This window comes from Canis lupus, chromosome 32 (genome assembly GCF_003254725.2).
Source record: "Canis lupus dingo isolate Sandy chromosome 32, ASM325472v2, whole genome shotgun sequence".
NCBI classification, from domain to species: Eukaryota; Metazoa; Chordata; class Mammalia; order Carnivora; family Canidae; genus Canis; species Canis lupus.
The window spans coordinates 11895480-11920435 of record NC_064274.1 but is presented as its reverse complement, the minus strand read 5'-3'; the positions used below and the strand labels follow the sequence as shown (position 1 = coordinate 11920435).

Sequence of the window (24956 nt, the reverse complement as noted above, 5' to 3'; positions counted from 1 at the left end):
TGGATTTCTTTCAGTTTATCTTGAGTTTATTGCACTTACTGAATCTGTTTATGTCTTTTGCCAAATTTAGAAATTTGTCAGCCATTATCATTTTCAGCACCACATTCTTTCTCCTCTCCTGCTGGGATTCCCATGACATTAACATCAGTTCTTTTGTCCTAGTCTCCCAGGTCCCTGGAATCCTGTTTAACTTTCTCCCTCATTCTGCTGTTATTCAGACTGGGGAATTTCTACTGTCCTATCTTCAATTTCATGGACTCCTTCCTCTGTCCCCTCCATTCTGCTATTGAGGCCATCCAAAGACTTTTTCATTTTGGCTATCTTATTGGTTCTTTATATTATCTATTTCTTTGCAGAAAATTTCATTTTTCCATTTAGTTCACAAGAATTTGAGCCAGGTGGTTGGAACATTTGTATAATAACTACTTGAAAGTCTTTATCAAATAATGCCAACACCTATGTCATTCCAGCACTGGCATCTACTGATTGTCCCTTATCATCACATTAGTTGAGTTTTCCTGTTTTGTTTTGAACATTTTATTTTTACTTATTTGAGAGGGGAGGAGAGGAGGAGACAGCGAGCAGGAACATGGGAAGGGGCAGAGGGAGAGGGAGAAGCAGACTCCTCGCTGAGCAGGGAGCCTAATGTGGGGCTCAGTCCAAGGACCCTGGAATCATGACCTGAGCCAAAGGCAGACACTTATCTGAGTAGGTGGCCCTTTTCTGGTTTTCATGTGTTGAGTGATTTGGGATAGTACCATAAACATGTTGAGTATTATAAGACTCTGGGGTCTTATTTAAATCTTCTGGAGAACGTTGAAAATTGTGTTTTAGTTTTCAAAGTTTATGCAGTGCCATTCAAATTTGTGCTCTGCGTGTACCACATAGTGGCCAGTTGGGAACACGGGTGGTGATCTATGTGCTAAATAGGATAAGATACACACACACTGTACACAGCTCAGGTGTGAGCCCAGGATTTCATAGATGATTATATATGCAGTTGCTGTCTCAAGCTCCTCTTCCCCTGAAATCTATGAAACCTGCTCAAAATTTTCAGGTTTCCTGGGGCTCCTTTGTTGCCCTCTAGCCTATACACCGCACTTCCATAGCTGTACCTGCCTCTGGGGCCAAATGGCAGGAGGACCAGAGCAAGTAAATGGTGAACTCAACGGCAACCCAGTGGTACTCTGAATTCTGGTCTTCTTTCCTAACCTACCTGCCATCATTTTCTTTTTAGAGCCCTCAAATAGCTAATCCATGCATTTTGTTCAGGTTTTACACATGTGCTCAGCAGGAGAGATAGAAAAGAATGTGCTTACCCCATCCTGCCTGAAACTGGAAACCCAGAGCCAGAATTTTATTTTGATTTTTTTAAAGATTTTATTTATTTATTCATGAGACAGAGACAAGAGAAACAGGGGGGGGGGGGCAGGCAGAGACACAGGCAGAGGGAGAAGCAGGCTCCATGCAGGAAGCCCGATGTGGGATTCAATCCCGGGACTCTGGGATCATGCCCTGGGACAAAGGCAGATGCTTAACTGCTGAGCCACCCAGGCATCCCCCAGAGCCAGAATTTTAAAATAACATGTTTTTTTCCTGTATCTGTGGGCTTTAGGTTTTGCTTTTGCTTTTGTTTTTTGTTGGTTTTGTTTTTTGGTTAATCAGAGAAAGTCCACAAACTATCTTTGTTCAACCTGGCTAAATTAAAAAAACAAAAAGAAAAAAACAAAGGCACAGCTCTCCCAACAAATGCTCCAACTAAAATTATATCTAACCTTCCTCTACAGTGAAAGGCTGGATTCCTGGAGACAAGTGGCGTCTGAGCAGCTGATATTTCATTTAAATTATCCAGGAATATCAAACATTTACTTGCTTAATCCTATGTATGACTGCCCAAGTTTAAACAATCATTAAGCCACCTTTTCAACTAAAGAATGAGAGAAAAAAAATCAGTTATAATAAAGTTCAGAGTAGAATTTCTCAGTTCAGAGAAAGGTGACTTTACCTTGGGCTTTAAAGTTCAACTCTCTACCTACCTAAACAACAACTACAAAAACAATAAAACCACTTACACACTATGAAAAATGCTTCTGAGAATATTTTCTTCTGAAAGCTATAAATTTCAAATTACCATATATGCTTTCGGGTGCAATAAACCAGTTACAGTAAGGCAGTCAGAACATATGGAGGCCTGTCACAAGCAATGGGAGGGGAGAAGACTGTGTTTGTGAGTCATTAGCACTACACTGGTCAGAATAAGATCAGCTGCAGTGACTCAGTTATTTTCAAGAACTCAAAATTGTCAATCATGACATAATCAGACGCTTTAAAAGGACTTTAATAGAGAGGCATGGGTCTGGTCCAAGAAAGCGAGGGAGGAAGACCCTGAACTCACTTCCTCCACAGAACACTCCAAATCCACACTTATTTATAGACTGATTCCTCCTGAAGAACTGAGGGCTGATTCAATAGCTTCAGCATATCAAAAGATGGACCATAGAGAACAAGAAATAGAGGAGACACAGTGACAAGGGGAATGCCCACCCCAACACTGTGAACTGCAGCAGGAAGGTATAGTTCCAAGGGGCGATGGGCAAGTGTGTCCACCAAGGGGCAAAGGAAAAAAGCCTCAGTTCAAAAGAGCAACTAGTACGTAAAAGATCCAGCTCTAGAACTTCACCAAATGGTGAGGGAATTGCTAGGACTCTCTCCAGGTTGGAGGGGCTAGTGAGAGCCATGGTTAATATTCCCCTCCACTCTGATAGTGCAAACGAGGACAGGATCCAGATGCCATAGCTGGCCTGCCACCTCAGTGAGCACAGGGCCGCTAGCGCACAACACTCCTGGATGCCCTGGGGCCCAGAAAAAAAGAGCAAAGAGAATATACAAGTAGCCCTTAAACCCTGCCAAACAGCAAGGGAGCTGCTGGAACTCTTTCCAGGTCTGAGGGGCTGGAGAGCACCATGGTTTACATTCCCCTTCCACCTTGAAAGAGTGGACGAGAACAAGGTCCAGGCAGCCTAAGTGTTCTTTTTTTTTTTTTTTTTTAATTTTTATTTATTTATGATAGTCACACAGAGAGAAGAGAGAGGCAGAGACACAGGCAGAGGGAGAAGCAGGCTCCATGCACCGGGAGCCCGATGTGGGATTCGATCCCGGGTCTCCAGGATCGCGCCCTGGGCCAAAGGCAGGCGCCAAACCGCTGCGCCACCCAGGGATCCCAGCCTAAGTGTTCTAATGCCTCAGCAAGCCCCAAGCCCCTAGCCCACACCAGCCCCTAGCCCACACCAGCCCCAGCCACCCCACTAAGGTGGCCCCAGCAGACACACAGAATGACAGCCCTCGTCAGTGCTCACTATAGCTCCAGCCGATGCACCAAGGTGACACAGGCACAAAGCACCCTAGAACACTCCAGACCTGCACCACTTTGGCTTCAGATGACTTGGCTAAGGTTCCCTCGATGCAGAATGCTCCAACATCCTGGCTAATGCTAGCTTTGACTCTGTCCATCCCACTGGCAGACCCACCACATGGAACACCCCAGAACCCCAGTCCATGCCTGCCTCATTTCCAGCTGCCCTACTGGGGCACCGTCTACAGGAACCCAGAGCCTGTACCCTGCCTTGTCTCCAGGCACCTCACCAGGATGTTCCCTGTGTCAAGTGCCCTGGGAGATCTTGGCCCACATCAACCTTGGCTCCAGTTGCCCCACCAGGGCGCCCCCTGAGCTGAGCATCCCAGAACCTGCCAGCTCACACTCACTTCAGCTTTAGCAGTCCTGCCAGGGAAACCTCTATATAGAGAAACCCAAGACAACACAGCCATACCCAATTCAGCTCTGACCATCCCGCAGGTAGCCCCAGCACAGTGTGCCCTGGAACCTCAAGCCCATGCCAGCCACAGTTAAAGCCAGACAGGCAAGGTCACCAGTACACAGGATGACTACACACAAGGCCATGCCTTCAAGTTCAGGAGAAGGAGCTGTTCTGCTTAATCCATAGAAACACAGAAAGCCAAGCAAAATGAAGAGAGAGAAGAATATGCTCCAAATGAAAGAATAAGACAAAACCTCAGAAAAAGAACAAAATGGAAATAAGCAACATGCCTCATAAAGAGTGTAAAATAAAGGTCATAAAAGGTGCTCACTGGACTAGAGAGAAGAATGTATGAACTCACTGAGAACTTCAACAAAGAGGTAAAAATACAAAAAAGAACCAATCAGAGCTGAAGAATACAATAACTGAAATGAAAAGCACACTAAAGGGAATCAACAGTAGATTAGCAGATGGAAAAGAATTCATGTTCATGAATTGCAACAATACTGTTAAGATGTCCATACCACACAAAGCAATTCCTATCAAAATACCCAACAACATTTTTCACAGAACTAGAATTTTTGTGGAACCACAAAAGACCCCAAATAGCCAAAGCAATCTTAAGAAAGAAGAACAAAGCTAGAGGTATCACAATTCCAGATTTCAAGATATAGTACAAAGCTGCAGTAGTAATCAACAACAGTATGGTACTGCCAAAAAACAGACACACAGGTTAACAGAACAGAATACAGAGCCCAGAAATAAATCTATGCTTATATGAAGTCGATTTAGTCAAAGGAGGCAAGAATATAAAATGGGAAAAACACAGTCTCTTCAATAAATGGTGCTGGGAAAACTGAACAACATTTGAAAGAATAAAAAACAGACCACATTTTCTTACAACATATACAAAAAAGAAACTCAAAATGGATAAAAGGCCTAAACATGAGACCTGAAACCATAAGACTCCTAGTAAAAAACACAGTAATTTCTTTGGTATTGGCTTTAGTTAACATTTTTCTAGATAAGTCTCCTAGGGGGATCCCTGAGTGGCTCAGCAGTTTAGCACCTGCCTTTGGCCCAGGGCGTGATCCTGGGGTCCTGGGATTGAGTCCCACATCAGGCTCCTGGCATGGAGCCTGCTTCTCCCTCTGCCTGTGTTTCTGTCTCTGTCTCTCTGTGTGTGTCTTTCATGAATAAATAAATAAATCTTTTTTTTTTTAAGGATGAGATCTTGCCATTTGTGACAACACTGATGGGCATGGAGGGCATAATGCTAAATGAAATAAGTCAGACAAAGACAAATACCAAATGATTTCTCTTATATGTGGAATCTAAAAAACAAAACAAATGAAACAAAAAAATAGAAATCAACCCATAAATACAGAGAACAAACTGGTGATTGCCATGGGGAAAGGTAGAAGTATGGGAAATGGATGAAGGGGAATGGGAGATAACAGGCTACTAGTTACAGAATGATTAAGTCATGGGGATAAAAGCTTTTGTACTTTTACAAATGTATCCTAAAAGAACAGTGTATATTACATTACTATTAACAGAACAAAATAGAATTATATTAGGATTATATGCTATGAATAGAAATATGTAGTCATTAAAAGATCAGTATAAATAATCATCATAAAAATATTTATGAGACAAGTGAAAAAAAGTTACAAAGTAGTAGTACGATACGACTTCATTTTTTTTTTTTTCGACTTCATTTTTTTAAATTAATGTTTTAAATACTGGAAGGATATATTTCAAAGCAATAACTGTTTTCTGTTCAGAATGGTAGAATTAAAGAGTATTTTCTATTTGCTTTTTTTATAGGCAATTAAATTATGAGCAATATACATGTACTACTTATATAATATGAAAAAAAGCTTAAAGTGTTTTAAAGACTCTACCACTTCTCTGTCCTATTCACACTTTCTTCAACAATTCAAATTCTTTTCAGTTAATGCAATTTAACAATAGGAGACCATTTTCAAGCTTGCAGGTTATTTTTCCAATTTTAGAGTGTGTGCTACCTTATAAAGTATAAATGTAAAAATCTACAATCATAACGCAAGATCAAATGCTTCTTGAGGGGCTTCCTAAAGATACATAATCCCACTGATGCTTATAGCTTTGGATAAAATTTTATCACAACAGGCAAAACATCTCTGTATTGAAATTCATCTACTTTAGGTTGGTAGTTTTCTGTCCATTTTTTCTTAAAAATTGTGTGTGTGTCTGTGTGTGTAAAAACTCCAATCAAACAAAGGTAGACTGTACTGATGTGCAAGACCCAACTATATTCTGCCTTCAAAACACCCACTTCAAATATAAAGACATAGAAAAATGAAAAGTAAATGGATGGGAAAAGATACATCATGCTAGCTACTAATCAAAAGAAAGCTAAAGCTATTATATTCATATCAGGCAAGGTACACTTCAAAGTAGTGGATATTATCAGGGATAAAGAATGACATTTCATGACATTAAAAGGAACAATTTGTCAATAATCTTTAATGTGTATATATCTAATAATACAGTCTCAAAATATATGTAGCAAAACCTATCTGATATTTATAAAACATTCTACCCACCAATAGCAAAACACATTCTTTCCAATTGCACACAGAACAGTCACCAAAATAGACCATATTCTGGTCTACAATACAAATCTAAATAATTTTACGAGGGCTGAAATCATACAAACTACGTATTCTGACCACAGAGTACTGAACTAGAAATAAAATGAAAAATTTCAGTAAAATCCCCATGTATTTGGATATTAAACTACATACTCTAAATAATCCAAAGGTCAAAGAAATCATAAGGGAAATTATTAGAAAGTACTTTGAGTACTAAGAACAGATCCAGTAAGAACTGGTAGACTGCTAAATAAAGTGAAGCTTAAAAGGAAGTATTTAGCATGAAATGCTTATTAGAAAAGAATAAAAATGACAAATCAGTGATTTGAATTTCCACATTAAAAAACTGAAAAAACATAGTAAATTAAGTACAAAGTAAATAGAAGAAAATAGCACAAACCAATGAAATAGAAAACAAAAAGAAAAAAAAAGAAAAATCACTGAAACCAAAAACTTACCCTTTGAAAATATTAGTAAAATTGATTAACCTCTACCCAGTCTAATCAGGAAACAGAGAATACACAAATTATTTATATCAGAAAAACAGATCTTACAGACATGAAAAAGGTAACAAGGGGACATTACAAAAAATTTTATGCCCCAAAATGCGACAACCTAAGTGAAATGGACAAGTTCCTTGAAAGACACAAGCTATAAAAACTCACCTAAAATAGGTAATCTGACTATTCTAGATCTTTTTTTAAAACTGAAATTGTAACTAAAAATATCCCTAAAGAAATCTCTAGGCTCAGATGGCTCCAGTGGTGATTCTACCAACTACTTAAAGAAGAAATAATAACCTATAATAAGCCTAGATAAAATATAAATAAACTCAGAAAACAATAGAGGGAATACTTCCCAACTCATTGTTTGAGGCTGGCATTACCCATAGAACAAAACCAAAAACATTAAAAGAAAATCAGTAATGCTGATGTACAAACCTTGCCAAATTTTTAGAAATCAAAACAACATGTGAAAATCATCAAGTGAGATTTATCCTAGGAATGCAAGTTCAATTTAACATACACAAATAATCCATGTAATTTACCACTCAACAGACTAAAAATGAAAATCTGTTCAATCACTTCAATAGTTTGAGAATAGCATTTCACAAAATTCAACACTCATAGTTTTAAGAAAAATTAGTAAGTATTAGGGATCTTGATAACTTGATAAAAGGAATCCAAGAAAAACCTTTCAGTGTGAACAAAACACATGGTTAAAATGAATATTTTTCCACTAAAATCAGGATCAAGACAAGGATATCTACTTTTATCACTTCTATTCATCACTGTACTAGAGATCACTCAGTAAACTAAGGAAGGAAGATGAAATAAAACACATAGGGTCAGGAAGGAAGAAATAAAACTGATTTGTAGACAACACTATCACTTATGTAGAAATTCATAAGGACTGCACAAAAAAATACTACTAGAACTAGTAAGAGACCTTAAAAAGGTGATTTAAGATCAATATACAAAAAATTAACCATATTTCTATATAATATTATATAAAATTCTATATAATTTCTACAGAATACCAAAGAAATTGAAACTTAAATTGTTTTAAAAATACCATGTATAATTACATCAAATATATGAAGTATTTAGAAACGAAATATGTGCAAGACCTATTTCTTGGGAAGTACACAATATTGCTAAGGAAATAAAGACAGCCCAGAAAATGGAGATGTATACCATGTTCATGAATCAGAAGATTCAATATTGTTAAAATGTCAATCTCCCCAAATTGATCTAGAGACTCAAAGTGATCCCAATGAAAATCCCGGTGGACTTCTGGATAAAAACTGAAATGCTGACTCTCAAGTTCATATGCAAAGCCAAAGACCTAGAATAGCCAAAATATTTTTAAATTTTTTTATTTAAATCAATTTAAGTAACATATACTCTATTATTAGTTTCAAAGGTAGAATTCAGTGATTCATCAGTTCTATACAACACCCAGGGCTCATTACTTCAAATGCTCTCCTTAATGCCCATCACCCAGTTACCCCATGCATGCCCCTTCCTACTCCCCTCCAGCAACCCTCAGTTTGTTCTCTATAGTTAAAGTCTCTTACGGTTTGCCTCCCTCTCTATTTCCATCTTATTTTATTTTTCCTTCCCTTCCTCTATGTTCATCTGTTTTGTTTCTTAAATTCCACGAATGAATGAAATCATATGGTATTTGTCTTTCTCTGACTCACTTATTTCTACAATAGCCAAAATATTCTGAAAAAGAAAAACAAGGTCAGATTTAAACTATCTGGACTACGTACTTTAAAAGTTTACTGTAAAGCTACAATAATCAATACAGTGTAATACTGATTAAAGACAGGTATGTAGATTAACAGAACAGAATGTCCAGAAATTGATCAGTACACACATCGATCAGTACAACTAATTTTCAAAGGTACCATGGTAATTCAGTAGGAGCTGATCCATATGCAAAAAATAAACTTTGACCATTATCTCACAAACATACAAAATATTAAATTGAAACAGAACGTAGACCAAAATTTAAGAGCTAAACTATAAAATTTGATGGAGGAAATTTAGGAGAAAAAGCACTGTAATCTTGGGCTAGGTGATATTCTTAAAACACAAAACACAGGGCAGCCCAAGTGGCTCAGCGGTTTAGCGCCGCCTTCGGCCCAGGGTGTGATCCTGGGGACCTGGGATCGAGTCCCATGTCAGGCTCCCTGCATGGAGCCTGCTTCTCTCTCTGCCTGTTTCTCTGCCTCTCTATCTCTCTCAAGAATAAATAAATAAAAACTTAAAAAAAAAAAATGAATCCTAAAAGTAAAAATTGATAACTGGATTTCTACAAAATAAAAATTTTTGTTCTTCAGAAAAAAAAATTTTTTTGCTCTTCAAAAGATACTTGTCAAAAAAATGAAAAGGAAAACCACAGATTGGGATATTTGCAAAATATCTGATAAAAGTCTTCATCCTGAATATATAGATAACTATTATATCTCAAGAATAAGACAAGCAGTGGAATGCCTGGCTAGTTTAGTCATAAGAGCAAATGGCTCTTGATCACAGGATTGTAAGTGTGAGCCTCACACTAGGTGTAGGGATTCTTAAAAATAAAATCTTAAAAAAAAAAAAGATTAAGGAAAGCATTTTTATTTTTTTTAATGGGAACATACTCGAATATTCATTTTGCCAAAAATAAGACACATGAACAGCTAAATATAAGCACACAAAAAGTTGCTTAAGATCATTAGTCATTAGTGAAATGCATACTAAACCCACTATGAGATTCTATTCCAATGGCTAAAATTTAAAAGATGGACAATAAATACTAAGTGATGGTAAGGATGAACTGCTGGTAGAAATTTAAAATAGTACTGTCACTGTGGAAATCTGGCAGTTTCTTATAAAATTACCATATAAATCAGCTCCTATGAATTTACTCAAGAAAAATTAAAAATAGGTCTACCAAAAGAAATTGTACTCAGATATTCTTAGCAATTTTACTCAAAGCAGCCCAAACTTGGAAAAAAAAAAAAAAGTCCATTACCTGAAAAATGGATAAACATTATATCCATAAAATGGAAAATGGAGTACTATTCAGCAACAAAATATGACAAACATATGCAATAATATATGAATCTCATAAGCACCATTTTAAAACGCCATAGACAAAAGATTATATATGATTCCACTTATATAAAATCCTAGAAAAGTCAAAACTGTAACAATAAAAAGCAGATGTAGGGAAAAAACACAAGAAAGGTTAGGATAAAAGAAATGTTCTCAATCATGACTGTGATGGCCACCTGATCCTCTATGACTGGTAAAACTCCTTATGGGAGCCTGATGTGGCACTTGATCGCAGGACCCCAAGATCATGACCTGAGCCAAAGGCAGGTGCTCAACCACTGAGCCAACCAGGCACGCCAAGAAAGCTGATTTTAAAATGCAATACAGGGGATTCCTGGGTGGCTCAGCGGTTTAGTGCCTGCCTTCAGTCCAGGGTGTGATCCTGGAGTCCCGGGATCAGGTCCCGCGTCGGGCTCCCTGCATGGAGCCTGCTTCTCCCTCTGCCTATGTCTCTGCCTCTCTCTCAGTCTGTGTCTCTCATGAATAAATAAATAAAATATTTTTTAAAATAAAATAAAATAAAATAAAATGCAAAAAAAATAAATAAATAAATAAAATAAAATAAAATGCAATACATCCATCAAACTAAACTACAAGTTTATCATATACAAGATTCTATATATATTAGAAATCAAAGACAAGATATAATTCTATTTTCCCATATTTTTATTTAAATTCTAGTTAATATAATGTGCAATATCAGTTTCAGGAGAATTCAATGATTCATCAGTTACATACAACACCCAGTGCTCATGACACGAGCTCATGAGTTTATGACAAGTGCTCTCCCTAATACCCATCCCCCCACCTCCCTCCATCAACCCTGTTTGTTCTCTATCATTAAGAGTCTCTTATGAAAAAAATAAAAAAAGTCTCTTATAGTTTGTGACCCCTCTCATTTTTTTCCTCCTCCCATGTGTTAATCTGTTTTGTCTCCTAATTTCCACATGAGTGAAATCATATATTGTCTTTGACTTATTTCACCTAGCATTATACACTAGCTCCACCCTTGTCATTGCAAATGGCAAGATTTCATTCTTTTTGATGGCTGAGTAATACTCTAGTGTGTGTGTGTGTGTGTGTGTGTGTCACTTCTTTATCCATTGATTACTCAATGGACATTTGGGCTCTCTCCATAGTTCGGCTATTGCTGATAATGCTGTTATAAACATCTGGGTGCATGTATCCCTTTGAATCTATATGTTTGTATCCTTTGGATAAATATGTAGTAGTACAATTACTGGGTTGTAGGGTAGTTCTATTTTTAACTTTTTGAGGAACCTCCAGGCTGTTCTCCAAAGTGACTGCACCAGTTTGCATTCCCATCAGCAGTACAAGAGGGTTCCTCTCTCTCTGCATCCTTGCCAATACTTGTTTCCTGTGTTTTGAATTTTAGCCATTCTAATAGGTGTGAGGTGGTATCTCATCATGATTTTGATTTGCATTTCCCTGATGTTGGACATCCTTCCATGTGTCTCTTAGCCATCTGGATGTCTTCTTTTGAAAAATGTCTATCCATGTCTTCTGCCCACTTCTTAACTGGATTATTTGGTTTGGGGGTATTGAGTTTCATAAGTTTTTTATACATTCTGGATACTAACCCTTTATCAGATCTGTCATTTGAAAATATCTTCTCCCATTCTGTAGGTTGCCTTTTAGTTTTGTTGACTGTTTCTTTCACTCTGTAGAGGTGTGGTTGTTTTTGTTTTGTTGTTTTTTTTAAGATTTTATTAATTTATTTGAGAGAGCGAGCACGTGCGTGGGGGTAGCACGGGAGAGGCAGAGGGAGAAGCAGACTCCCCACTGAGCTAGGAACTCAACTCAGGGCTCAGTCCCAGGACCCCAAGATCATGACCTGAGCCGAATGAAGATGTTTAACCATCTGGGCCACTCAGGCTCCCCTGTGCAGAATTTTTTATCATGATGCTCTCACAATAATATATGTTTGCTTTTGTTTCCCTGGCCTCCAGCAACGTGTTTAGTAAGACACTGCTGCGTTTTCCTCTGGATTTTGATGGATTCGTTTCACATTTAGGTCTTTCATCCATTTTGAATTCATTTTTGTGTATGGTGTGAGGAAATGATCCAGTTTCATTCTTCTGCATTGTTGCTGTCCAGTTTTCCCAACACCGTTTGAAGAGGCTATCAAATAAAATATGATTCTGCATTCAAGTTCCCTCTAACTGAAGAAGAAAACAGGGCCTATAAACTGATGTTATAGCACACTGTAATGAAAGGGGCATGTGCAGTCTACTAAAGGCAGCCCATGTGACAGGCATCTAATCCAGCCTATGCATGGGGGAGAGAGAGTTAAAGGAGGCTTCTTGGAAGAGGGAACATCCCAGGTGTGCCCTGAGTGATAAACTGCCAGTTATTAATTCACCCACCTACCCATCTATCCATCATGATTGAAAAATCTCTAACAGAAGACAGACTATTATAGTGAGGGAAATCCAATGACAAAATTGTGCACAGCATATTATGAAGACAAAGGATGAATCATCAAATCAGCCTGAAAGGGCCTAGAGACAGCTTCATCAGAGTCAATATTCAGAAGGGAGTCTTTTCTGAATACATACATCTGGCTCCATCCTAGCCCTTGAATCAGCAAATTTAGGAAGACCACATGCTTTCTGGTTTTTTTAATTGTCCAACTGATTCTAATATTAAGAAATATTGCATTAAAAGTCTTCATGACACTGGATTTGGCATTTGGATTTCTTGGCTATGACACCAAAGGCACAGGCAAAGAAAAGAAAGATGAATTGGACTTTGTGAGAATTCAAAAAAATTTTATGCATCAAAAGACACTTTCAATAGAGTCAAAAGGCAACCCAAGAACAGGGAAATATGCTGCAATTTGCATATCTGATAAGAGAATAAGATAAAAAAAAAGAAGAAGAGAGAGAATAAGATCCAGAATATATAGAAAACTCCTAAAACTTAACAAAAAGACAACCCAATTCAAAAAGTAAAAAGGACTTGAAAACACATTTCTCCAAAGAAGATACTTAAATGGCCCATAAGCACATGAAAGGATGCTCAATATCATTAATCATTAGAGAAATGCAAACCAAAATTATAGTAATATACCACCTCACACCCATTAGGATGGCTACTATCAGAAAAACAGAAAATAACAAGTGTTGATGAGGATGGGGAGAAATCAGAGTCCCTGTGCACTGTTGATGGGAACGTAAAATGGTACAGCCCCTGGGGAAAACAGTATGATGCTTCCTCAAAAGATTAAAGATAGAATTACTATATGATACAGCAATTCTACTTCTGGGTAGAAAAGAACTGAAAATAGGGTCTCAAAAAAGTATCTGTACATTCGTGTTCTTAGAAGTATTATTCACAATAGCAAATACATGGAAGCAACCAAAATGTCCATTGACAGGTTGATTGCAGTCGAGTCGTTGCCTCGGCCTGACCTGGACATTGAGGCCCACAATGCTGGCTCTTTGTACACTGTCGCTCCTGCCAACCCGCAGGATGGCCCACAAGCAGATCTACTACTCAGACAAGTACTTCGATGAGCACTACAAGTACTGGCATGTCATGTTACCCAGAGAACTTTCCAAACAAGTACTGAAAACCCATCTGATGTCTGAAGAGGCGTGGAGGAGACTTATGTCCAACAGAGTCTAGGCTGTGTTCATTACATGATTCATGAGCCAGAACCACATTTTCTTCTCTTTAGATGACCTCTTCCAAAAGAGCAACAAAAATGAAGTATAACTGGGGATTGTCAATTAAATGTTTTTCAAATTTAATGTATATGTGTATAGAAGGTAGTATTCAGTGAATACTTGAAAAAATGTACAAATTGTTAATCCATACCTGTGCATCAGCTGTATTCTTCACAGCAACAGAGTTCAGTTAAATGCAACTGCAAGTAGGTTATTGTAAGGTGTTCAAGATGAATTTTTCCTCTTAATATAAGTGCCTGTTTGACTTTGCCTGTTACTTTTTAAAATAAGGTTTGTATGTTGCATTAAAAAAAATGTCCACTGACAGATGAAGGAATAACAAAATGCAGTACATCACAGTATGCAATATTATTCAGGCTTAAAAAAGAAGGAACTCTGACACATGTTACAACATGGATAAAACTTGAGGCAATTATGCTAAATGAAATAAGACAATCACAAAAAGAGATATATTATATGATTCCACTTGTATAAAGTAGTTTAGAACAGTCAAAATCAGAAAGCAGAATGGTGGCTGCCAGAGGCCTGGGGGAAGAGGGACATGGGGCATTATTGTGTCAGTTTTACAAGATGAAAAGAGTGTTAGAGGCAGATGGTGTGAATGGTAGCACATTTTAAATGTATTTAATACTACTAAACCATACCCTGAAAATTGGTTAGGATAGTGAATTTTGTGCATTTTGCCACACAAAACACTGCATCGATTCTGAACTTGTTCAACACATGGAGCACCCATTATATCAATAATGCTAAAAATTTCTAGCATTTGTTCCCTGCTTTCTACATACCAAGGACTCTTTGAAGTACTTGATATGCTTTCTCTCACTTAATATTCACAATAACCCTGAGGTAGGCACTCTTATGGACAGATCTGATTTTCTAAAAAAAAAATGTCTCAGACCCTCATACTCTGCTAACAAGAATGCAAAATGGTACAACCACTTTGGAAAGTAGTTTGCAGTTCTTAGAAAGTTAAACCCGGTTACACTATGACCCAACAATTCCACTCCTAGGTATATACCCAAGAGAAATGAAAACATATATCCACACAAAAACTTGTATACAAATGTCCATAGCAGCATTATTAATAATATCCTAAAAGACCATCTACTGCCAAGTACACACAAAATGTGGTATATCAATACAATGAAATATTTGGCAACAAAAAGGAGTGAAATAGAAGCTATAAATTTTAAAAACATGCTAAATTAAAATCAGCAAGTCACAGAAGACCACATACTTATGATTTCATTTACATAAAGTATCCAGAATGGGCTACTCTATAAAGACAAGAAGATGAGCAGTTGCCCAAGGCCAGTGGTTGGAGAATGGGAGAAGAGCTGGATGACTGCTAATGGTAAGAGGTCTCTTTTGGGGTGAGGAAAATGTTCTAAAATTGATCATGGTGATGGGTGCATAACTGTGAATATACTAAAAAACCGCCAAATTACATACCTTATATGGGTAAATTGCATGGTACGTGAATTATACCTAATAAAGCTATTATTAAAAATAAAGAGGTCTCAGGGGGAAGAATAGGTACAAACCTAAGTCAGCAACTGTCACTGCAATGCAAGTGTAATTACCTACCACAGAAGTAATCATAGGGTTCTCATTCTGGAATACTTACAGCTTTAAGATACAAAAGAAACTCAACACATATTTGGGTAAAGAAACTAAGACATATAGGATGTCAACACTCAATATACTTGGGTCCTCTGCACCAATAATATTTAGTTGACCTCTGAATAACATAGGTTTGATCTGCATGGGTCCACTTACATGTGGATTTTTCTTTTTTACAAATACAGTATGATACTATAAATGTATTTTTTCTCCCTTATGATTCTCTTGACATTTTTCTCTAGGTTTCCTCTTTATTCTAAGAATACAGTATTGAATACATATGACATACAAAACATGTGTTAATCGACAGTTTACGTTATCAGCAAGGCTTCCAGTCAATCACAGGCTATTAGTAGTCAAGTTATAAGGAAGGCAAAGGTTATACACAAATTTGAGACAGCACAGGGGTCAGTACCAAACTACTGTGTTGTTCAAGAGTCTACTGTAATTCCAACTTATTTCATAAATACTTCCCAAAAACAAATCAGGCAAATCTCCTGGAGTGCCGGCAGTATTTCTTAGAGTACCTTTCTTTCTCAGTTTCACACCTGTAGAAATGGAGATCACTACAGGCCAACAAGCAAATGCCTGACTGCTGAAGCTACATAAGCCTGTCTAGAAATAAATTCCACATAAGAGTCACAGGAAGGAAAAATCAAACGGATGTAAATTTTTTTCGATAAAGTTTTGGCTTGACTTTTTTTTTTTTTTTCAGGGAACTGCACTGAACTTTCTTGATTTCAGGAATATTTGATACACATTATATACAACATAATGACTCAATATTTGTACATATTGTGAAATGATCACAATAAATCTAGTTAATATCCATCACCATACCTAGTTACAATTTTTTTCTTGTTATGAGAGTTTTTAAGATTTACTCTCTTAAAAAAAAAAAAAAGATTTACTCTCTTAGCAACTTTCAAATACACAATATTGTTACTGAAGGCTGTACTTACATATGCCAAACACTATTCTAGGTATTGGGAAATACAAAACAGCCCCAAAGCTCATGGGGGTTAAATAAAAGAGAGACCAGATAGAATGCAGTATAACAGATATGCCAAAACTATGAAGAAAAATAAGCAAGGAAGAGAAACAGGAGGTCTAGGACCAAGTAAGGGGAGAAATTCACAGGGCAGTGAAGTGAGGGAGATGGGTTCAGGGATGGCTTCAAGGTTTTTGACCTGAGAGCTGGAACTGCCATATACAAATATAGAGAAAACAAGGTGGAGAACAGGTTTAGGGGAAAAAAAAATCAGGTTTGGCTTGGGATGTTAAATTTAAGATGCCAATTACACATCCAAGTGAAGATCTTAAATGGACACCAAGTTTGAAATTCAGTTAAAATGAGGCTGGAAATAATTTGTGAGTCATCAGTATAAAGATGGTACCCAAAGCTTTAACTTGTGACTATCCATCATATTTATTCAACCTCTTCCCTAGAGTATGAGCAAGCTGTTTCCATTACCTTGCCACTGAAAACACTGCTGCAGTAAGCATCCTTAGAAGTATTTTCTTCTGCTATATATTAACACTTTTATTTGTGTAAGGAAGCTTAAAAATAGAACTGCTTATTCAAAAGGTATAACCATTTTAAATTTTACTAACCACAGTTGATTTACAAAAAGACGGCAGTAGCCCACACTGCCTCAATCAGCACATGGCAGTAACCATTTTCCAAAACTAGTGAGCAGTTGGATATTACTAACTGAAATTTTTTGCCAATCAAATGGATGAATAAAATGGTATCTCATTTTAATCTTCATTTCACCGAACATATTTGCATATATTCATTTGCCATTTACAAGTGCTCCTCTGTAAAATGCCCATTTTATTACAGGGCTGCTTATCTTTTCCTTATCAACTTGAAGATGCTTTGCTATATTTGAGATATGAAACCTTTATCTGGTAATTCGTGACACTATTTCTCCCAACTTAGATTCATCTTTTGTTTTTCTTGCCTTAGATCACAAAAAAATTAAAAATCTGCCAATCGCTTCCTTTATGGCTTCTGGACCACCTGTCTCACTTTAGAATCCCCAAGGTTCTAAATGCATTCCTTTAAGTTTTTTTTTAAATTTTTTTTTGTAGTTTTACTTTTTACATTTATGTCCTTCATATATCTGGAAGTTACTTTTGAATATGGAATGAGCTAGATGGTCTAGGTCTATTTGCAGATAAAGAGTCAACTCTATCAATTTCACTTATTAAGTACACCATCCTGTCCCACTGAAATACTCTGGGATCATATGCCCAAGTCACCTGGGCAGCCATACAATCTTGACCAGAAAGAAATTCTGTATACAAGTGTAAAGAAAGTCAAAGCACCCTAGTCCTTAATATAAATATACAAACTACACAAAACAGAGACAAAATTCAGAGACATAAATTCCATAAAGAAAGAGAACAGAAGTGAAAGAAGAGTGGAGCCTGGGTGTCTCAGAGACTGATCATCTGCCTTTGGCTCAGGTCGTGATCCTGGGGTCTTGGAATGGAGTCCCACATCAGGCTCCCTGCAGGGAGCCTGCTTCTCCCTCTGCCTATGCCTCTGCCTCCTCTGTGTGTCTGTCATGAATAAATAAATAAAATCTAAGCAAAAGAAGACCAATGGCTTCTTCTTGATTTGTGGCTCTGGCCTGATCATGATGACAACTGGAGAGGAGGCACTTAAACTACAACAAAGAAAAGAATTCATTTCTCTTTAATTCTTTGATTACCTCCAGTCTTTCCTGTCACAGAGCTTTTAGTGGTTGGTTTCATCCACATGCACTGAAGCCTGAAGCTCCCCAACTGGACACACGAGGGTCAGTCCCAAGAAGGTCTCTAGAAAGCTCTGTTTGGCTGGAACACTGCAAAAGTTAATGGTTCATTTTAACTGTGGACAAACTTTAAATAATGTTTTTCTGACCCAAAATAACTCCATCAAGGCAGTTAAATGGTAATTCATAAAGTGATGTAACAAAGGGATGGGGAATGATGAGATGGATTAAGAGTTTGGTTTTTTTCTTGAGCTCATAAAATGACAAGGAAAAGAAACTCCATGGGCCCAGTGGCCCTACCTATTCCTGGGTGAAGTGTACAGGCACTCTCCCCCACCCCGCATTCAACCCATGCAGCTGATACAACCCATGCGTGTGTGTGTGCGTGTGCATGTGTGTGTGTAACAGAAACAGAGAAGTCAGGATAGAGAGAGGGAGAGAAATATTGCTCATTGCTCTCTGGGGGCCTGGCCCACCACTTCCTACTCCTAATTACATTGTGTCAATTTAGAAATATAAAAAGTAGCTATTTATAAAACCTTTATAAAGGCTATAAATGAGTCCTCCTCCATATAAGAGGGTAGCCCATCCTTTATGACAAGCTAGAATAGTAAAGAAAGGATACAGGCATCCAGTCAATTTGTATTATATGCCACAACCAAAAGGAGAGCATAAAATAGCCGGAGTATATATACCCATATATTGTTCACCACCAATGTCTCTACAGTGCAAATACGAAATACATTCACCAAAACTTCTGTGCTTCAGTGAAGAACAAAGAACAGAAAGATGGGTAAAGCGTGAGCTAACACTCATAAAGACATCTCAAAAAACTTCCAACTTCTCACACAGGACTAGCTGGTTTGGGGTATCTCTATTATATACCACCTCACAGTAAACAAAAACATTCCATAATTACCTCAGCCTACTTTTCTCCATATGAAGAAAAAAGCATTTAACTTGTGCCTCCTGGTGAGCTCAGCATGACTGCTAGCTATCTCTGCTCTTCTAGCTTTCCTTTCTCTTCTCCTGGTTGCCAATATTCTTACTTCCAGCTGGGCTTGGAGGAGAACCTGCATGGCCCATCAAGCAGCCTTCACCTTCTTAAAGGAAACCAGGGCACTTGCGTCCAAGGCATAATGCACCGCCCCCTCCCCCCCCCCCCCCCCCCCCCCGCGTTTCTGCACTATTTTGATTCTGTGCCCCACAGCCTCTGAGCACAGGCAGAATGGAGAACTTGCTGTCTCATTCAGCACATCTATTTAACCATGATCATGCAGCACTAGGCTGATTCCAAATCAATCAATGAAAAATTTTTTTCACAGTATAAAATGTATTGACCACGAATCCATGCAAAGTGGGAAACAGGTTCTTTAAATTGTTAAGAACTCTCTGCAAGCTCTCATTAACAAGACTTGTAAAGAGGGGGGAAAAAAGAGCCCTAAATTGGTGCCGCTGCACCAAAATGGTATGGAAGCACCTCAAAAAATAAAAAACAGAAACTTCATTCATTTCACTTGTGGGTATTTACCCAAAGAAAGCAAAAACACCTAATTAGAAAAGCTATATGCACCCCTCTATGTACTGCAGCATTATTTATGATAGCCGAGTTATGGAAGCAACCCAAGCGTCTGTCCATATATAAATGGGTAAAGAAGATGTGGCATATATGCAGACAGTAAAATACTACTCAGATGTAAGAATGAGATCTTGCCATTTGTGACAACATGAATGGACCTAGAGGGTATTACACTAAGTGAAAGAAATCAGAAAAAGACAAATACCATATAATATCACTTATATGAGGAATCTAAAAGCCATATGAATAAACAAGCAAAAAAAAAAAAAAAAAAAAAAAAAAACAGAAACAGACCCATAAATACAGACAACTGGTGGCTGCCAGAGGGAAGGGGGAGTGAGCAAAATGGGAGAAGCAGAGTAGGAGGTGTTGGCTTCCAGTTACAGAATGAATAAGTCACAGGGATGAAAAGTACAGCACAGGAAATACAGTCAACTGTTAGTGCAATAGCATTAAAGAAAAACAAAAAGAGCCTTATGATGCTCTTCCTAGCAATATGAATAACCCCAAACAGTTGACAGCTGAAATGCTATTGTGACTAAACCTCATGGAAAGTTCTCACTCTCAAATTTTAATGAGGTAAATCATATTCCTTTGAAAATCTGAGTCCACTGCAAATGTTTTCATTTCAAGAGCTGATAGAGTATCAAAGGAGAAAAATATCACAAGAAAGAAAATTAAACTTTCCATATAACAGGCTAATTCTGGCATCTAAAAAAACCCCCGCATAGTGGCAAAGCAGACCCTTGCTGGCAAAGCACTTGGGGATAAATGTAGGCTCTAAGTCAGGCTCAAAAAATCTTACAACCACATCAGTGAGCTAGAGAATCAGCAAGGAGCATAAATCTTTGCATCACTACAAAATTCCACTCCCATCCATCTACCATTGCCTTATACATAAACTCATACCCACACATTCTGTTTTCTTTTAAAAAAAAAAAAAGCCTATCAGTGGAAGGTATTTATATCAATCATATTAACAAATGGATATTCATAGTCACCTGGAAATTTACTTACAGCTGGGGAAAGGTGTGGTGGTAAGGGCTGGGAAGCATTGTAAAGGATATATTTTAATGTTTGCTTCATGATTTTAAATTTGACAGTTAAATGCAGGAGGATCACTAATAGATGAATGCCTGATTCATGGCCCAAGTGATACTACTTGCTAAAGACACTATTCTCAGACATTCATGATCTTTGCAGACTTTCTAAAAATGGGTTAAACTGATAAAGGTTACTGAGCTGAAGTAGCCATGTCTACTGCAGCTCCCTTTAGAGAAGTTCTGCTGTGTGATACTAAATCCAATGTTAGTTGGAAACATTGTTAGTTGTGAAGCCTCATAAATGGAAATATTGACCATTTAAGTCACTCTTTTATCCTCCGTCCTTAAAATTCTCTGATCTTCTTAAACAAACATCACTCTGATCTTTGTTGATCTAAGTCCAGGAACCTCCCAGAACCCATACAGAGCACAGGCAAAGTGACAAAATAGTAAAACCTATGAGACATGTATTTACTTAACACATTTCCTACCCTATGTGCCTACCACACTGGGCCTAGCACTTAAATACAAAGATACAAATTCTTAAGAAATACACCATTCCGGGGTACCCCTGGGTGGCTCAGCGGTTTAGCGCCTGCCTTTGGCCCGGGGCGCGGTCCTGGAGTCCCGGGATGGAGTCCCGCGTTGGGCTTCCGGCATGGAACCTGCTTCTCCCTCTGCCTGTGTCTCTGCCTCTTTCTAGGTCCATCATGAATAAATAAATAAAATCTTAAAAAAAAAAAAAAAAGAAATACACCATTCCAAATCATATATTAATAAACACTACAAAATCATTAGCTCATAATGGTAGCCATCAGTTTTGTTCGAGGTCAATGTGAAGGTGTTGGTGTTGATTTCATAAAATAACTATAGATTATAACATGGAGCAATAATAAGACCCTATGATTCCACCTTAAAGCATCAAAGACCCTAGACTGCAAGCAATAGGAAATTGGCCTTGTGGAAGATGCTCTGTGTTGCTTCCCCATTAGCCATCACCTACTTTCTCCTTGCACTAGAACCCTTTAACCCTAAAGGTGGGACCCCAGTCCTAGGGGATGAGCCTTGAACTATTCCAAACAGGTATTTCCTATTTCACTTACTCAGGCACACCAGTGACTGGTCTATGATAGGCACGAAACCCAGGCCTGGCCAGTGAGTCAAAGGAAGATGTGGTAGAGGGGGTTCCTAGGCAAGATTTTCCCCATTCTTGAAAGGTAACACAAAAGCAAACGCCCCTTCCTGTCTGCCTTTGAATATAGCTTTGTGAGAATGTGATGCCTGAAACTGTGGCAGTCACCTGGTGACCACGAAGGGACAAGCCCAAGGAAAAAAGACAACAAAGTGAAGATGGCCAAACAGAAAGATGGGAAGCACCTGCATGCTTGATGGTGTCCTTGTGCTGATTTAACCAATCCTAGAATGCTCTATAAAGAGATATTAAGATCTCTTTTACTTATTGTTCCCGCAGAATTTAGCTTAGTACTCTGTTACCTGCAGCTGAAAGCATCCTAACACATGCCCATTTAAATAAAAATTTAAAAAGCAGGGATCAGACCGGTTCAGACTCCAAAATGATTTCTTCTTAAAAAAACAAACAAACAAAAAAAATGATTTCTTCTTAAGCAACTGCAAAATGCAGAAAGGAAAACCACTTACCTTCTTTCAGGTCATTTAGATCCCTGCTCAAAAGATTCACCCCCATCAAAGCTAACAAGAAGCCTAAAGTAATGACACACAGATATTCAGGTGGGCTCAGCATAAATTGATTGTACTCTATTTTCTTGACCTGTGGCAAGATCAAATCACCTGGCTAACTGTTGCCAAACAGTCCCAATCCTGTAGGAGCATCATACAGTAGCCCTTCCTGTACTATAATGTCCACAGTGGCCTAATTCACTCCACTTCCTTTTGTAATTTTGCACCAGAATGCTGGAGGCAATGTTAACCATAGCACACAGAGAAGATATATCTATCTTCTGTCCGTATGTGGATAACTCATTTTTACAGAGTGCCCAATATATATATGCAAGGTATTTTTCTTGGGACCAATAAGGTAAAAGACCCCAAGAAGCTGAAAATAAAGAGTATCTTTAAAAGTCTAAATGTAAGAACTGGCATAATGTGTGAAGCCGCTCTTAACAACCCTAGCTTATAGCATCTCCCTCCCCTGTATGCACACACAGACCATTCATCAAATTCTACAGTGTTAAGGGAACCTACAAAAATGATCAAAGTACTTATTTTTGTGTATATATATGTAATGAATTCATTCATTTAATATGCTAGAATAGTAAGATCAAAAAAATTGTAACGTATACTACTACTGGGAACACCTGAGTCCTTACTTTGGGCCAGGCATTATTCTAAACACCTGAGATAAACTCATTAAATCCTCGTGAAAATCCTAATATGTAGATATTATTATCCACATTTTACTACTAAGAAAACTGGGACACAGAGGTTAAGCAACTTTCCCAGAATCACACAACCAGTGAGTGGCAAAACCAGGATTACAATACAGGAAGTCTGGCTCCAGAGTCCATGCTCTTATTCATTATACTGTCTCCATAATTAGCTAATATTCCAAATTAAAATCATTCACCATAACAATTTCAACTGCTCTGAGTCATTTAATAATTGTAATAGAAATTGCAATACATGTCTTAAAATGAGTGAAAAACAAATCCAAAATCCACAAAGATAGGAGAGCATATATATCTGCTGGAGAGTTACCAAAGATTTCAAACATTTCATGCTATGAAAGGGTATTTACTCAGATTCCGGTAGATCCTAAAGAACTGTAAAATACCAGTTGAATACACATATACCATCCAGACTGGTAAATTCCTTAAAAACATTCTACCTATCCTACATCTATCAAGATCACAGGTCACCAAGGTATAAAAAAGAGAGATCATCAAAATGACAAAATTGTTACTGCAACACAAAAATTCAAAAGTAAAGGGTATCGTTCTCAGCCTTTTGGCTAAGATCAAGTGCAAAAGTAAGGGGTGGACTTACCCACTAATATCACGGAAAATCCCAGGAGAATGACACCATTCCCAAAGCTACCCCTTCTCTGAACCGCTATATTTCACTCTTCCCACAACCTCACAAACCTAAGATAAACTTGAACTTTCTATGTGTGTGGTTGTAAAAGATGGCATTTGTTAGAAATCTGAATGTAGCACTGTTGGTAATCTAACTCAGACCTGACTCTTCACTACAACTCTTATTTTGACACACTTAGAACCCTGATCACTTGCTCAGCAAATGGTGAAGTAGATTATGTAATCTTTAAAGGAACAACAGGAACACATCTAACATTCCCACCTAGCCTGTTAACTCCCAGAGGGTAGGATCTACATGAAATGCGCTGTGTTCTGACAGTAACTATAACAAATGAGGAACCTGGTAGTCTAGTCACTCAGTAAACATCTGCTGAATCAATGACTGAATGATAAGTAAATAATTCAAGGAATTAAAGGGACAAAGAATAAGAGGCAAATTGCAAGGAAAATAAGATCTATCAACCTGAGAAATGAATTATCATGTGTGTTTTTTCCCCCAGATTATCTGGCACTCAAAAGAGCATAACTCAAAAGACTGGCAGTCATCTGATGGTTTTAAAGATGAAAAGGGAATTGTTTCTCCATAACTTTAATCAAAACACGTTGAGTATATCTGGCATTTAACCAGTAAATTAAAGAATAGAAGCTTCTTGGTGGCCAAATTTATATCCTTTTTGTTTCTTTTGTATGCAATGAGCAGAAATTAAAAGTAAACAAGAAAACCAGTAAGAGAATAAAATTCTACTGTGCCTTTCCAAGCAACCTGAAGCAAAAAGATGTCCATCAACAAAATTCTAGGATTACTAAAACCAAACTGTCAGCACCCAAGCAAAACTGAAACTCAATTCCTTTTCCTGTTCTCCTTTGCGTGTATATATATATGTATATATATATATACACACACACACACACACACACACACGCCTGGGATGATAATACTGACCTATTTTATAGAACTATCATGAGGATTAATCAGCTTAAAAATGTCAAGCTCAAAAAAAAAAAAAAAAATGTCAAGCTCCTCCAGAGGAAGAGAGATTATAATACCTATATAACCACTTCTACAATTAACAAATGACCTGAGTCTCCTG

At 37.7% G+C, this 24956-nt stretch overlaps 1 protein-coding gene and 1 pseudogene across 8 annotated transcripts in view; one reads left to right on the top strand and one right to left on the bottom strand.

The window, feature by feature from the left end:
* Window positions 1-24956, bottom strand: part of HERC3 (HECT and RLD domain containing E3 ubiquitin protein ligase 3) — a 115571-nt gene that overhangs the window by 72229 nt on the left and 18386 nt on the right. Inside the window, exon 2 of one of the 8 annotated variants that reach the window (XM_049104819.1) lies at window positions 18128-18259. The exons of the other annotated variants lie outside the window; for them this stretch is intronic. Coding sequence (XP_048960776.1) covers window positions 18128-18176 — 49 coding nt within the window. The 5' untranslated portion in view covers window positions 18177-18259. The remainder of the gene's footprint in view (window positions 1-18127; window positions 18260-24956) is intronic. 8 annotated transcript variants of the gene reach the window in all.
* LOC118353079 (cyclin-dependent kinases regulatory subunit 2-like) lies at window positions 13559-13799 on the top strand (annotated as a pseudogene).